Source organism: Embiotoca jacksoni, unplaced genomic scaffold (assembly GCF_022577435.1).
Source record: "Embiotoca jacksoni isolate LCO1_2020_lvr unplaced genomic scaffold, fEmbJac1.0.p SCAF_1, whole genome shotgun sequence".
In the NCBI taxonomy this organism is placed as follows: Eukaryota; Metazoa; Chordata; class Actinopteri; family Embiotocidae; genus Embiotoca; species Embiotoca jacksoni.
This window is the reverse complement of record NW_027185229.1, coordinates 25741411-25756699: the sequence shown is the minus strand read 5'-3', so window position 1 is coordinate 25756699 and position 15289 is coordinate 25741411. Positions and strand designations below refer to the sequence as shown.

Sequence of the window (15289 nt, the reverse complement as noted above, 5' to 3'; positions counted from 1 at the left end):
CTTTAACAAGTAAATATGTTTAAAGGAGTGTAAACACCCTGATTGTGCTAAACAGGATCCTCAATTCAATTTGTAGAGGGCCACATGTCTGTTTTCTGCGAATGCACAAAGTGTGGGAAAACTCTAGACAGCAGAAACGAGAGTAAATGAGATTCCCTCCACCAGCAGACACTTAATTCTCCAAAGGGATTTGGCACACTTCAGGAAACTGCTGCCTCCCAGCAAACCTCCCACCATCAGAGCCGACATTTGTATTTGATGGTCAGTGATCACTGACTAATATATATTTAGTGGGGGTGCAAGATATATGAAAGTGATTGCAAACTGAAAATATGACCAATCATTAAATATCACAACAGTTTCAAACTTTACAAACTCTTAGAGCCAGCCAATGGCATCGTTTCCCTCCAGATGGTTGGTGATGTAATGCTCTGTTTCTATAGCAACGCACAGCCAGCATCTGTCAGGGAAGTCCCTTTGCGGATCATTGACCACAGCACAGAGTCAGTGTGGGAAACTGAGATCAACTTGCTACTCACACTGACAACGCGACACGTGTCAAAAGACACGACTGCATCTGGACAACAGCAAGATTATTGTCTTCAGTTATTTTACATGAAATCACTAGATATCACACTATGACATATTATTGGAACTTTTTACAAAATTGTAAATTTTTGATAAAACTAAATCAAAGATAATGATGATATACAAAATTAATTATCTAAGAAATTCAGAATCTAAAACGTGGATTTAAGCTGTGACATTTTAGGTTTCTGGTTCAATAGAAGGACTACACAGATAAATAAAAAAATAAAAAAAACTTCAGTCTATTTATGATTTTCATGTCCTACATAGAATTAATTTATTAGCAACATCATAAATATTATTCCCACATGTGTGTGATAAGATGATGAGTGTGTGCTCAGTCAAAATCATTGATCCCAGCATCAGGCAGCAGATCAGCTCTCCACAGGGTCACCACTTTCCCAGAATCACACAGAGCTCAGTGAGTCTCTCCATCTCCCCTCAGTCCTCCAGCTGTTCCCCTGAGATCTAACTATTATCCCCAGGGCATTAACTAGAGCATGTTGCTGCTCCACATGCCTCATTGTCTCAACGAGCTCTCTGATTGGTTCAAACTGTGGGAAACCTCAACCAGACCAAGACCCACACATTCATATGGAGATGTGGGAGTATAAATAGGAGGGAAGAAGCCAGCAGAGATCAGATTCTCTCTACAGAGACCTCGACAGCACAGAGATCCAACCATGGCACCTACAATCACTGCAGCAATGACCGATTCTCAGGAGCATCTGACTCTGACCCACAAGGTAAACTGAAGATTCATGAAATGTCAATCATCATTCATGACAGATTGTATTTTCTTGCTCACTTTATGCTCCTCAACAAGTTTATTCATGACTTTGTTCTTCTTTCTGCAGCTCAGAAAGCCTCTGGTGGAGAAGGTACGCAGAGAGAGAATCAACAGCTGCATTGAGCAGCTCAGGTCTCTCCTCGGTCCAGAGTTCCTCAAACAGCAGCCAGACTCCAAGCAGGAGAAAGCAGACATCCTGGAGATGACAGTTTGCTTCCTGACACAGCTGCAGCAGCAGAACCAACAGCAGAGAAGACTGCTGAACCACGTCAACCAGCTGCAGTCTTCCTCTGATAACAACCTGAGAGAGGCTGACTTCTCTCCTCTGAGCTCCACAGTCCAGACCAGCATCACCAAAGACAAGAGTCCAGTCAACAGCGCCCTCTGGAGGCCGTGGTAGACACCTACAGACTGCAGCTACTACCACAAACTGAACAGACCATATTGGTCAAAGATTACTGGACTGAGTTCTTTGACATTTGATGGACTTGTTCTTCTGTTTGTACAGAAGGTTTTATTTTATGTGTACAAGAAGACGTTTCCTGAGGAAATGACAGCAACTATATCTTTCAAGTTCAGAAAGAAAACATCTTGTCACGCATGTTGCATGAACAATATCTGATTGCATCAGCAATTGACTGTACTTCATGTACCTTTAATGTTACGGCAGCATTTGTTATCTTTGATTGTTATTGATCACAGTGATCAAACATTTAAACGTCCATTTTATGGACAAATTGTCCTACTGGACTTTATCTCCCTTTAATCTCTCTGATTATTCAAAGCTGATCTGTTGTAAGATCCAAATGTTTCTCCTTTCTTTCTGAAAGATTTACTTCATGTCACAGTTTTCTTAAAAGAAATGACCATATTGGTCAAAAACTACTAGAACTGAATTCTATGAAGTTGAAGGACTTCTTCTGTTTGTACAGAAGTTTATTTTATTCTGTGAAGTTCACACTTTAATGTATAAATATTTCCTATGGAAATAGTGACACAGGCCAATATTATCTTTCATGTCAGAGAAGAATCATTGTGCAACTGTGCATTTACTGTCATCGTATGTAAAACTATACATCCCTCTGTGGTGATACATGATGACATGACGTTTAGGACTTCCTGAGTCTTAGTTTTTATAAAACACATTTAATTGTCCTTTGTCTGGACATGTTTTCTAAATGGATATCATTTTAATCTTATTGATTACTCAGCATTGATCTGTTATCAGATCAAAATGTATTCTTTTTTTTCTTATGTCTAAAGGAGAGTTTATTATCATGATACTGTCTGGATGGTGAAGACAGCAGAACCTTTTTAAAGAAAATGTACTGACTTCACTTGAAGTTAACTTGCTCACATCACTATTGTGATGATCTCATCATGATCTGTTCTCAGGTCAGTTTATTTCTTTGTCTTTGTATAAAGTGCCGATCGTTCATTTTGAAATGTGTTTCATGTGAGACAGAAAGTTGATTCATCTCTTAATGTTTGTGTCTTTTGTAAAGACGACTGTTCCTCCACTCATTTTGAGTAGAGTCTTGGAGATGTTACCAAGTTATTGTTGTGATGCATCATCACGTCTATCTGCCTCCAGTGGAAACTGTCAGTGAAATTAATATTGACTTCATCTGAATGAATAAAATCTATGAAATCTAAAGACTTTTTGTATTCCCATCTTGTTTCTTCTTATGCATAATTATGATATTAAGTTAAAGAATGAATTCTTTAAGTGTTCTTTTTAATATTTTTTTCACATAACTAACAGGGCTGCAATGTAACTTCATATTTCAATGATGAAGATCAGAAATCAGCCTGGAAGATACATATCTCTACATAAATACAATGCAGCCTTGTTTTAGTTCAATTCTAAGAATACATTTTCAAATGATTGATGAAGAAATCTGATGAACTGAAGGGAAATGTAAGTGATTAAAGACAGTAGTGGAGACATTTTCATCATGCCTCTACTTGAGCATTAAAGATGAACTAATCGCTGACTCATCACTTTGGAGAGGTCCTCACTTCCAGGTGGTGGAATGCCAAAACTTTAAAGATGACTGTTGTCTCCTCATGTGATGGATGAGAAGACACACTTCTATTGTTCTTCCAGTGAAAGGACAGAGTGTGGGAAACCAGAGGAAACTCACTCACAGAGCCCCAGTGGGACAATAGATGCTGAACTCTGTCCTGAGCAGACAGAGGGGAAGAGGGAATATGGTGGGATCAAAAGGAAAAAGCCCGCTTATTGGTAAACTTAGTCCTCTAATTTGTCCTACTGGACTTTATCTCCCTTTAATATCTATGATTACTCAAAGCTGATCTTTTGTAAGATCCAAATGTTTCTCATGTTTCAAATGTTGTAGCGATATCAAGAAACATCTACAGGACTGGAAATAATGAAAACTGATCCCGTATAACAGACGGGTGATCAGGTACAGAATAACAAATCATGACATGTTGGTATGTTACATAACATGATCAATGAAACTAAAACCTGCAAGTTTCTGACAACTACAGTGTTATGAAACTTTATAAAGGACCAGTGAATAAAAGTAGAGGATTGTTCAGTGTGAAGCTACTGATGAAATACTGTGCTTTTCTTTTTATCAACAAAATAAAGGACTGCTTTTATAAAACATGTATTTTTGGACTTTTAAAGTTTCTAAAAAGACAAATGTGTAATCAAATGATTGGCTCTTATTTGGCCAAAGACAAAACTGATTCAACGTGGCACACGCTAAATATTCAGTCAGTGCACAGAGTGTGAACGTCCCAGACAAGTGAGTCGTAACTGAGTTAGATCAGCATCCTTAACCACTACAGCAGCAGACTATTGTCCACTGGGATTTGGAACACTTCACAAGCAGCTGTCTCACTCTCTGTCTCATTTATAAAGCTGTGATGTTGAACTAGTTGATGATGTCATGTTTCAACTTCTCTACTGTCAGACGTTTGATAACTCGCTCCAGATTAAATATAATAGTTGACATCTAAGACACCTTCAAGTATATTTTAAGATTGAATCAAATCTTTGAAGCAACCAATCAGGTTGTTTCCCTCCAGATGGTTGGTGTCGTCAGGCTCTGTCTCTGTTAGACTGCACGACCAGCAAGCGCCACAAAAGCTCCTTTCAAAGTCCTTTTGTAGAGAACTGACCACATCATTCAAAGACTGAGTGTGGGAAACTGAGAGAAACTTTCTGCTCACACCAACTACAACCCACAAGACACAGGACACACCTGCTGCATCTGGACAAGAAGACTTGGTCTCAGTTTAAACAGAAATATTTAAATACAATCAATATTTGATGTTGTTCTCCAGACATTTTTAGCTCAGAAAAAAACTTCTTCTTTTTTTTTAAAATTACAAATAAAATATTTTAGAAATCATATATTATAGAGTCCTGTATACAACAGACTACATAATAACAGATCATATTATATTGAAGAGGATCGGTAAGTTTGTACCAAAATTGTTGTGGATCCGTGTTTAATTCCATTATAAAAATTCTTAACAGGATTCACTAAAATTCCTGGACACAATCTGTGACGTAACAAAAGGCGTGTGCTCAGTCAAAGTCATTGATCTCAGCATCAGGCAGCAGATCGGCTCTCTACAGGGTCACCACTTTCCCAGAATCACACAGAGATCCTCCTCCTGTTCCCCTGAGATCAAACTATTGTCCTCTACTAAAATGAACACTGGGCATGTGGCAGGTCAGATTTCCTTTTTCTTCTGACGAGCTCGCTGATTGGGTCAAACTGTGGGAAACCTCAACCAGACCAAGACCCACACATTCATATGGAGATGTGGGAGTATAAATAGGAGGGAAGAAGCCAGCAGAGATCAGATTCTCTCTACAGAGACCTCGACAGCACAGAGATCCAACCATGGCACCTACAATCACTGCAGCAATGACCGATTCTCAGGAGCATCTGACTCTGACCCACAAGGTAAACTGAAGATTCATGAAATGTCAATCATCATTCATGACAGATTGTATTTTCTTGCTCACTTTATGCTTCTCAACAAGTTTATTCATGACTTTGTTCTTCTTTCTGCAGCTCAGAAAGCCTCTGGTGGAGAAGGTACGCAGAGAGAGAATCAACAGCTGCATTGAGCAGCTCAGGTCTCTCCTCGGTCCAGAGTTCCTCAAACAGCAGCCAGACTCCAAGCAGGAGAAAGCAGACATCCTGGAGATGACAGTTTGCTTCCTGACACAGCTGCAGCAGCAGAACCAACAGCAGAGAAGACTGCTGAACCACGTCAACCAGCTGCAGTCTTCCTCTGATAACAACCTGAGAGAGGCTGACTTCTCTCCTCTGAGCTCCACAGTCCAGACCAGCATCACCAAAGACAAGAGTCCAGTCAACAGCGCCCTCTGGAGGCCGTGGTAGACACCTACAGGCTGCAGCTACTACCACAAACTGAACAGACCATATTGGTCAAAGATTACTGGACTGAGTTCTTTGACATTTGATGGACTTGTTCTTCTGTTTGTACAGAAGGTTTTATTTTATGTGTACAAGAAGACGTTTCCTGAGGAAATGACAGCAACTATATCTTTCAAGTTCAGAAAGAAAACATCTTGTCATGCATGTTGCATGAACAATATCTGATTGCATCAGCAATTGACTGTACTTCATGTACCTTTAATGTTACGGTAGCATTTGTTATCTTTTGATTGTTATTGATCACAGTGATCAAACATTTAGATGTCCATTTTATGGACAAATTGTCCTACTGGACTTTATCTCCCTTTAATCTCTCTGATTATTCAAAGCTGATCTGTTGTAAGATCCAAATGTTTCTCCTTTCTTTCTGAAAGATTTACTTCATGTCACAGTTTTCTTCAAAGAAATGACCATATTGGTCAAAAACTACTAGAACTGAATTCTATGAAGTTGAAGGACTTCTTCTGTTTGTACAGAAGTTTATTTTATTCTGTGAAGTTCACACTTTAATGTACAAATATTCCCTATGGAAATAGTGACACAGGCCAATATTATCTTTCATATCAGGGAAGAACCAAATGTTTATCCTTTCTTTCTGAAAGGTTTGATTAATGTCATGATTTTCTTACAGTTTTGCTTCTCTGTAAGTTAAACATTGTACAGTGATGAGATTTGTTACCTCTAAATTAGAATCGATCATGTTGATCTAATTTCTTAATCGTCCTTTTCATGGACATTTTGTGAAATATTTACCTTATGTCATGTGATTACTGAAAAATGATCTGTTTTAAGATCAGTGTGTTTTTCCTTTTAATGTAAAAGGTTTGATTATTGTCAAACTGTCACCGTTTTGTTGTGACAATGTAAGTTTTATCTTTTGAGAATCATTTGAATTCAGTGAATATTAAGAATGATGCGATTTGTTTTAAGGTCAGTTTTAGATCAAATGTCAAAGGACAGCGAGTTCTGTCCTCAAATACTGTAGACTGTTTGTCTTTTATAAAGACAGTTGTTCCTTTACTCTCTCTGAGTACAGTGTGTCTTGTAGAAATCTACAAGTTGTTGTTGTGATGTATCATTACCTCTTGTTGGAGCTTTCATACTTGATGTGGCTCATTGTGCTGTGTTGAATAAACAAACACTGACAGCTGAAAAAACTGTGTTCTCATGTCATTTAAACTTCACGATGGTTACAGAATTTCCATTGAATTTTTATTAGTTCTGATGTCCTTTGAAAAGTTTCACTCTGCATAGTAAGCTGGGTGAAATAGCGTTCATCCGTCAGATATCAGATATCCCCCCCTACAACTTGTGTTTTTTTAACTCTTAATTCAATCAAATAAACAGGTGACTCTTTTTCTTTACAATTACTTTTGTCTTATTTACATAAAAATGTTCAGCAAAAATAAGTGCACTCTGCATGTTGTAATTTGGTGTACCTAAATACAATCCAGGAAATATGACTACTAACAATTCAATGTAATTCCAATCAGTCAGAATCAACTGCGTTGACCAAACACCATGAAACCGAAACGAATGGAGCTTTTACACGGAAATTATTTTCCTTTGCAGCAAGAAAAACAAGAGAAAGAGACAGAAACTAAAAGGGGGCGTGTCCCTTTTTTCAAATCTAACACATAACTGTCATAATCATCATAACATCGTAGCGCCTCACTTTTCTGATGTCTTTGATTTTCTGTGTGTGTGTGTGTGGAGGGGGTTGGGGGGTGGGGGTGTCATGGTCCATTTCTCAAGCCAATCCCATTAAATCAAAGTTTGTTAGTTTTGGATAATTGCGCCAAAGATGTCTTTGTGATTCCGACCAAACATAGAAGACAGATTATTGATGACTTTTGATGATGTGATGTTTAGATTCTTTACCTAAATTGAAGTCAGAAGGTCATTCACAAGCTCATACTAAGAAATATACAGAAGTACAAGCAACTCAATTTGCTTAAAGGGAAAGTTCAAATTTTTTTAGGGGTGTCTTAAAAGAATAGTCAGATAATCACATGAACATGGAAACAGTTTTTGCTGGCTGTAATCGTTCTTTCTGTTCATACTGGTCATGAAAAAATGTCTTCCTGGTCCAGTTTTAGTCGCGGCGATGGGGGGAATTTTTTACCATCATCGTTAGGTGTGAAAACATAAAGTCTGTTTGAAGTTAATATAAGGTTTCTTTCACAGGCGCAGCTTTTTGAGTATAAAATGTCCTCTCTGTGTTTCTCCGTTGAGAAAAGATACCCACTTGATTTATGTAACTTTGAAAGCTCGAGCCTCAGATAAACTTCTTTGCATGAACAGATGGAGTTGCAGCAAGAAAAACCTGTTTCAGTGTTTATGTCGCTATTATTTTAAGACAGGGTTTGAAAAACTAGGAACATCTATCCTTTAAAGTAATACAATTAAAAATAGCACCTGTAAGTGTTATATATTATTTATCACAATATTAGCTAGAAGTAACATGCCAGTAACATCCTACTATTGGAGTTTGTCAGACCAGTGCAGCCTGATTTGGAGCCTGTGGGCCAAACTTCTTTGCTTTGGATCACTATAGCATTTAACAAGCTGGTGCTTAATCTCCTTATTCTTCAATGCTATAAGATTCTAACTGTAATGGCAACGAACTGTACATTTTGTGCAGTTAAAAAATACATACGTTTTAAGGTAATGTGCAGCTTAGTGCTGTTAAGCTTCTCTATTAAATGACATTGGCCTAAATCTTATGTAAAAAAAAAAAAAAAATTATGGTAGTCTCTTTGTCCTGATAAAGCTCATCTGCTGTCAGCGTGTCCTACTTCACCGACGTTGAGCTGCCAGTCAAGATGACAGATCGTGACACAGTGTCAAGAGAAAATTTAGAAAAAAAAAAAAAAAAAAGGGCAATATGATTGATTTTGACCATAATTTCTCCAAAATAAGAAAATTATGATAACACAAATTTGAATGAAAAGTAATTTTCACATCAGATAAACGTTTATTTTTGTCCCTCCATCCAGATTAAGTAAGTTTTGGCCCTCAACAGGAAAGAATTTGGGCACCTCTGGTAAAAAAAACCCAATGTATTTTGCGCGTCAGTTTATATAAGCAGCTGCAGGGCTGTAAATTTCTGACATGGCTGTTTTCTACCTCTCTCTCTCTCTTTCTCTCTCTCTCTAATCCCAAAAGCTTTTAACACACCTTAAAGCAGCTGTGAAACTGCCGCGTAACCAGCCTCAGGTGGGTTCACCTTCCTGATAATCTCCTCTCCATCTGTTTGTCTGTCCCGCTGTCGGGTGTCGGGTCTCGGGTTCCCCCCCCCATCCTCCTCCTCTGAGCCCACACGGCTCCCTGCTCCAGGCCGAACGTGCCCCGGTCACACGCCCTCCTCTTTCTCTGCCGCTGGGAGCCACGGCGACACACGGCTTCCCACACTTCTGTATGCAGCCCGCTCCGCCGCGCACACAATAGAAGTGTGTCTGCTCCAACAAAGCCCCGGGTCCCGTTCTCAGGCAGGGGAAGGACAGAAGGCCACTTCACAGATAAGCCATCTGGTTTGGCTGTAACTCACTGCTGAGACACACAGAGTGAGAAAACATAGCATTAAAACATTAGTACTGCTTCTGGGTCATTTTAAAGAATGTTTTTCTGTCAGATAAGTTCGTTTTGTTTTGTTTTGTATTAATAAAAAGAACTGAACAGTGGAAATAAGGTTGGTAAGTGGGAATAAGCAATATTCATTTCTTGGAATCAGAGTTTTTAATACTTTTTTCATTACAAATCAAAAACTTGCTTCGTATGTCATTTCTTAAAGTATTTGCTGCTGCCGTTGAGCTACTACATTCTTACCTAGTTTCATCAGTCATGTCTTATTTTGATAAAATTTTCACTTTTGTATTAGTGTCAGTAAAAAGCCTGTGTCATGTCCCCTCATGGTCAGCATCACAGGGGGAAACTGAATTTTCCCGTGTCTATCTCAGGAAAAACGTTTTCCCACTGACCCCACTGATGTGTGGCATAAAGAGAAAGCATCCCACCTGTTCTCCTTGACAGCCATTAAATTCACCCCATTGTCCCGAGCTCTGAGGCTCCTGATTGGCCAAAGAGCAGCGAGAGCGCCGGACCAGCAGCATAAATGCAGAGCAGAGGCGCAGATGTAAACAGAGAGATCGTCTGAACCGAGCGACGCAGCAACCTCCCACCAGAAAGAAGAAACAAAAAGAAACCTCGACATGGCTCTCTACGCAGACCTCGCTCTCCAGGACACCGTGAAGGAGCAACTCTTCAGGTGAGCTCAAGTTCCTCTCCTGCCATTTGAACAAAATGCGTCTGTAAAAGTCTTTTTTAAGGAAGCACTTTTCCCTGAAATAATGAACATTTCAATAAAAAAATCTGTGCCTTTGTTTTTATCCCAGGTGTAAACTTCACATGTTGGAGAGGAAATGCTGCACCGGAGTGGAGAAGCTGAAGGCTCTGATTGGGGAACACCTGCAGAACGGGATCCCTGTTTCAGACATCCTGGAGAAGACAAAGTCCCTCCTCACCTTGAGGAAAACCCTGCTGTCGCACAACGGCTACTCCAAATACTCCAGGGACATTTTACGGCTGTTTCCCGACGCGGAGGACGACTTGGCTCCGCTGTGCTTCTAAGAACGAGAGACTGAGAGGAGAAAATCCTCAAAGCTGGAATAAAACTGCTGCAGTTTTAAAGACCGGCGAACTACAGGTTTTCGGTGATGCCACTCGCATCCGAGTGCTTAAAAAGCTGCTGATGGTGGAGAAATGCAGTATTTGCATTCCAACATGAAGATCCTCAGAGACGAACAGAAGACTTCTCTTTTAAGCTCCAAAAAAAAAACACAAACATGTTCCACCTGCTAGATGTTTTTATTGAAGCTTTAACAATAGCCTGAGGAAGAGACTGGAGTTGACTGACTGAGAGGAAAACTCCGTGGCTATAAACTTGTGCTGCTATTTGTGTGATTTATGAGTCGAGTGGTTCAACTTTTTAATTTGACCACAGAAGATAAATCCACTCTCTTCACTATGCAAGAATTAGCTGTTGAAGTTTGGATATTTAGCGATGTTTTGATGTTTTAATGGATTTTATTGTTTCCATCAGAAATTTGACTGTTAAACTTGAGTGAAATTTAACATTTGAAGCCAAACAGAGCAATGTGAAGCTATACTTCTTGTAAGACAAACACTGGAAAGGCTGACATTGTGTGATGACTTTTTGCCTATGTATCTTACTGCCTTGTTTCAAGGTATGGTGTTTAATATCCTGAAATATCAACCTTTCTTCTGAAAAGGGATTCCTCATTGTTTTGTGTATGCTATGTATGCATATTTTCTTTTGTTCATCGGTTTTGTTTTTTATTCATCCATAGTGGATTTAATTTGTTTTTGTGTTGTTGCATATTTTAAGAAAATAAATATCTGAAGATGAACGATTTATTTTTCACCTGACTTTATTTAGAATCAGTTTTGGGGGGAAATAAACCTTTAAAACTCTTCATTATTTACTGCACCAGTCCGAATATGTTGAGTTATGTTGTAGATGGCATGTCACAGTTCCCTCCATCGACACGGTGCATTTCAAACATCATGAAAAGAGGCACCGGCTGCTCCATGACAGACATTGTTAACTGCCGTCACTATATATTTACATATTCACAGATCGGTGACAACTTAAAAGGAAAAAGCTGCACAAAAGAGTCGAGCCACATAACAAATACAGATTCAATATTTGTAGAATTGTTGGGATCCTCCTACTATGATGTTGTAAAGATTTTTCCTCTGTTAAGTGCCTTGAGATGACCTGTGACTTGTGCACCAGCTGATATAAATAAAATTGAATTCCCATTATTAAAAGATTCAGCGACTATTTGAATGGTTTTATGAGCCTTGTCTGATGAAGATGAAGAGATTTGTGTCATAAACTGCGACATTCACCAGGAGTCCGCCCAGTTAAACACCTAAGAGGGACATTTTGGAGGGACACGTTGGACAGCGATGTCCCCATCGTTCAAACACAGAAGGAGGGAATATGTTTGGAGAGAGCGGTCGTCATCCCACCGCCAACGCAGCAACAGACGCGTGAAGAGTCTGCTGCTGCTGTTCTGGAGGAGGATGGAGGCTCGGGATCATGACGGTCACTTCTATGACGCACCGCAGTTCATATTTATAGGAGACACTGAAGTGATGTCAGCCTGCAGCTCAAAGGTTGAATCAGCAGCTCTCTGACAGTCCGAGTTAGAGTCCGTCTTATTCTCATGTAACACGAGCAAAATAACAATCACGCCAGGAGGAGTCAGTTTTACCCAAAAGGTGATGTTGCTGTTGTTACAGTTATTATCTCATGTTGCATAATACATTTTGAAATAATTATTTTTTTTTTAAATCTGGTGTTTTATATCATTTCCATGAGCAGCTGATAAAATTGACACGAGCAAAGTTGTTTGTTGTTTTTTTTTTATGATTGTTTTATTGCGTTATCACTTGGCTTGACGAGATACATTCATTTTTCCAAACAACAGGTCCTTCACCGAAGGTATGTGTGCCGTCACTCGCAGAGTTATAAAAGCAGCACGTTTGTCTCGAACTTCATCTGCTAAAAATGCAGAACATTCAGATATCTAAAGACCAGAAAAGGTCATTTCGATCAACACGCCGTGGGAATGTCACACAGAGACCTTAAACGTGTTCAACATGAATAACTGTGTCTCCTCAGAGGAGAAAAATACATCGTTATCAGTTACCAACAATCGAGAGAAATTCACACTGAGAATATTAATGTCGACTTCACAGAGTAAAACCTGAAGCACGTGGATGTTGTTTTGATGTTTTGGAGACACAAAATAGTAGCAAACCTGCTGTCTGCAAATATCACAGAAACACAGAATTTAACCTTTACAAAAGGTAGTAAGTGAAGAACTGACGGAATACAGGCAATGACTCTTCAAAATGAGATGACAGGTACTCATACAAGATTAGAGCATTTACTCCAGAGCATCACAAGTCCTTAGGTGTCTACCACGGCCTCCAGAGGGCGCTGTTGACTGGACTCTTGTCTTTGGTGATGCTGGTCTGGACTGTGGAGCTCAGAGGAGAGAAGTCAGCCTCTCTCAGGTTGTTATCAGAGGAAGACTGCAGCTGGTTGACGTGGTTCAGCAGTCTTCTCTGGGACTGAGTCTTCACCTCCTCCTTGGACAGGAAGTGCACCACCTCTCGGACACACCTGGAGTAGCCCCGATCAACAGCTGCTGAACTCACAGTTCGGTTCTGCTGCTGCAGCTGTGTCAGGAAGCAAACTGTCATCTCCAGGATGTCTGCTTTCTCCTGCTTGGAGTCTGGCTGCTGTTTGAGGAACTCTGGACCGAGGAGAGACTTGAGCTGCTCAATGCAGCTGTTGATTCTCTCTCTGCGTACCTTCTCCACCAGAGGCTTTCTGAGCTGCAGAAAGAAGAACAAAGTCATGAATACACTTGTTGAGAAGCATAAAGTGAGCAAGAAAATACAATCTGTCATGAATGATGATTGACATTTCATGAATCTTCAGTTTACCTTGTGGGTCAGAGTCAGATGCTCCTGAGAATCGGTCATTGCTGCAGTGATTGTAGGTGCCATGGTTGGATCTCTGTGCTGTGGAGGTCTCTGTAGAGAGAATCTGATCTCTGCTGGCTTCTTCCCTCCTATTTATACTCCCACATCTCCATATGAATGTGTGGGTCTTAGTCTGGCTTGAGTTTCTCACAGTCTCAGCCAATCAGGGAGCTCAGAGAGACAATGAGGGATGCAAGGCTCTGAATGGTGTTATTGCCTTAAGGATAATAGTTAGATCTCAGGGGAACAGCTGGAGGACGAGGAGGGGGGAGATGGAGAGACTCGCGGAGCTCTGTGTGATTCTGGGAAAGTGGTGACCCTGTAGAGAGCTGATCTGCTGCCTGATGCTGGGATCAATGACTTTGACTGAGCACACGCTCATCATCCCACCACACACGTCAGAAACTAAAAATATAAACAAGTCATATTTTCATTTTTCTGAAGCTAAATATTCATATATTTCTGCTTAATAGAAAGCAAACATGTCAAATTGCTGTGTCAGTTTAACGTTCCATATTTGTTATTGAGGTGTTTGTCTAAACTGGAGGGAACCTTTTTAAATGGTTTTCAAACACAATCTCCTTATCAACAGCTGGATCATTATGGTTTAGTCATCTTTTAGCGAAAGTTTGATCATGACAAATAAGTTTTAACTTGAAATTCATCGATTTGTAGCACCAAGAGCAGCACATGATCAATTCACGAATGGACCCCCTTTCATTTTTCTGTCAAAATAAACCGCCTGGAATGCCGAGGAAAAATCTGAATATTAAGGAGGGGGAAAAGAGCTTTTGAATGTTCATTAATCCATAGCATGTCTGCATTCCTTATAGCCGTTTTACAAAAGCCTGGTAATGGCGAGTCTTGATGACAGGAATTTCCATTCAGGGGCGGTGAGACAAAACTCGTAAACTGACTCCATAATTAATGTGATGTGCAACCAGACACACTTCTTTTGTTCTTGAAAGCTGTGAATGGACAGAGTGTGGGAAACCAGAGAAAACTCACTCACAGAGCCCCCCCCCCGGGGGACAATAGAGGCCGAGCAGACAAAGATGTCTGCGGAGGGGGGCAGGAATGCTTTACTACTGAATTTGAAATGTTTACGTATTTTACTCACCAAAACTGAGAACATGCTTTTTTTTTTTTTTTTTTAGTAATACTATTTAACATTTGAAAAGTACACATATTCAAAATGAAGAGGTCTGCTGACCATTCAAATCAAATCTATTACATTTCAATTAAAACACAATGATGCCAGTAAATAATTTGTATTTTCATTTACAGAAGTGCTGTATCAACTATCAATATATTTCTATAGCTGCCAGCATTTTTCAATTATAAAGCATGCTTAATACCACAAATGCTCTGATGCTTTAAAGAACATTAATGGGCAACTCAAAGTGATTAGAAATGTATTTCACAACTGAACTCTACCATAAATACACCCAAAATAGAACAGAATACATTTTTATGTTCCCACATATCAGGCATTGCGTAACATCTTGAGCAAAAACACACGATACAAACACATGTTAATTATACTAGGCTAAATATTGATCAAATATAAATTATTCAAAGTGTAAGTCAGTTTGGATAAAAGTTTGTGCTAAATAAATTAAAGTAAATGATAAAAAAAAGTGTCACAAAAAATAAGTGGACAAGTAGACATTAGAAGTCAGTATAACAATTATGATACTATAAATTGTGTCTTATAAGGAAAAATATAAATTTCTGATATTGTACCTTAATAAACTTAAAAATGGCGCCATGTCTGCTGACAACGGCAATTTAGTCTGTTTTAAACCATTTACTTAGTTTATATGTACTGCTTAGAGCTGCTATATAAACGGTGGGTGACGGGTGATTGGGA

General features: G+C 39.4%; 4 protein-coding genes across 4 annotated transcripts; 3 read left to right on the top strand and 1 right to left on the bottom strand.

Moving 5' to 3' along the window:
- The first annotated feature begins 1242 nt into the window (after nucleotides 1–1242).
- On the top strand, nucleotides 1243–2533 carry LOC138198484 (transcription factor HES-5-like). The gene is made up of 2 exons (XM_069149921.1): nucleotides 1243–1334; nucleotides 1446–2533. Exons 1-2 carry the CDS (start codon nucleotides 1272–1274, stop codon nucleotides 1776–1778), a joined length of 396 nt encoding a protein of 131 aa, XP_069006022.1. The 5' UTR covers nucleotides 1243–1271; the 3' UTR covers nucleotides 1779–2533.
- Nucleotides 2534–5223: 2690 nt separating this feature from the next.
- LOC138200014 (transcription factor HES-5-like) lies at nucleotides 5224–6983 on the top strand. The gene is made up of 2 exons (XM_069152384.1): nucleotides 5224–5331; nucleotides 5443–6983. Exons 1-2 carry the CDS (start codon nucleotides 5269–5271, stop codon nucleotides 5773–5775), a joined length of 396 nt encoding a protein of 131 aa, XP_069008485.1. The 5' UTR covers nucleotides 5224–5268; the 3' UTR covers nucleotides 5776–6983.
- A 2994-nt stretch (nucleotides 6984–9977) lies between these two features.
- Nucleotides 9978–11264, top strand: LOC138200005 (uncharacterized). Its single transcript, XM_069152370.1, has 2 exons — nucleotides 9978–10099; nucleotides 10227–11264. The coding sequence occupies exons 1-2, from the start codon at nucleotides 10044–10046 to the stop codon at nucleotides 10459–10461; spliced, it is 291 nt and encodes a 96-aa protein (XP_069008471.1). The 5' UTR covers nucleotides 9978–10043; the 3' UTR covers nucleotides 10462–11264.
- A 1028-nt stretch (nucleotides 11265–12292) lies between these two features.
- LOC138198474 (transcription factor HES-5-like) lies at nucleotides 12293–13491 on the bottom strand. The gene is made up of 2 exons (XM_069149910.1): nucleotides 13378–13491; nucleotides 12293–13266 (listed from the first exon to the last, which is right to left on the bottom strand). The coding sequence occupies exons 1-2, from the start codon at nucleotides 13438–13440 to the stop codon at nucleotides 12844–12846; spliced, it is 486 nt and encodes a 161-aa protein (XP_069006011.1). The 5' UTR covers nucleotides 13441–13491; the 3' UTR covers nucleotides 12293–12843.
- Nucleotides 13492–15289: the final 1798 nt, after the last annotated feature.

What these genes read in the sequence shown, in the direction of transcription:
- LOC138198484 (XM_069149921.1), top strand. Translation starts at nt 1,272, where the DNA reads ATGGCACCTACAATCACTGCAGCAATGACCGATTCTCAGGAGCATCTG. An exon ending in ATCTGACTCTGACCCACAAG is followed by an intron (nt 1,335 to 1,445) that starts GTAAACTGAAGA and finishes TTCTTTCTGCAG; the next exon opens with CTCAGAAAGCCTCTGGTGGA.
- LOC138200014 (XM_069152384.1), top strand. Translation starts at nt 5,269, where the DNA reads ATGGCACCTACAATCACTGCAGCAATGACCGATTCTCAGGAGCATCTG. An exon ending in ATCTGACTCTGACCCACAAG is followed by an intron (nt 5,332 to 5,442) that starts GTAAACTGAAGA and finishes TTCTTTCTGCAG; the next exon opens with CTCAGAAAGCCTCTGGTGGA.
- LOC138200005 (XM_069152370.1), top strand. Translation starts at nt 10,044, where the DNA reads ATGGCTCTCTACGCAGACCTCGCTCTCCAGGACACCGTGAAGGAGCAA. An exon ending in GTGAAGGAGCAACTCTTCAG is followed by an intron (nt 10,100 to 10,226) that starts GTGAGCTCAAGT and finishes TTTTTATCCCAG; the next exon opens with GTGTAAACTTCACATGTTGG.
- LOC138198474 (XM_069149910.1), bottom strand. Translation starts at nt 13,440, where the DNA reads ATGGCACCTACAATCACTGCAGCAATGACCGATTCTCAGGAGCATCTG. An exon ending in ATCTGACTCTGACCCACAAG is followed by an intron (nt 13,267 to 13,377) that starts GTAAACTGAAGA and finishes TTCTTTCTGCAG; the next exon opens with CTCAGAAAGCCTCTGGTGGA.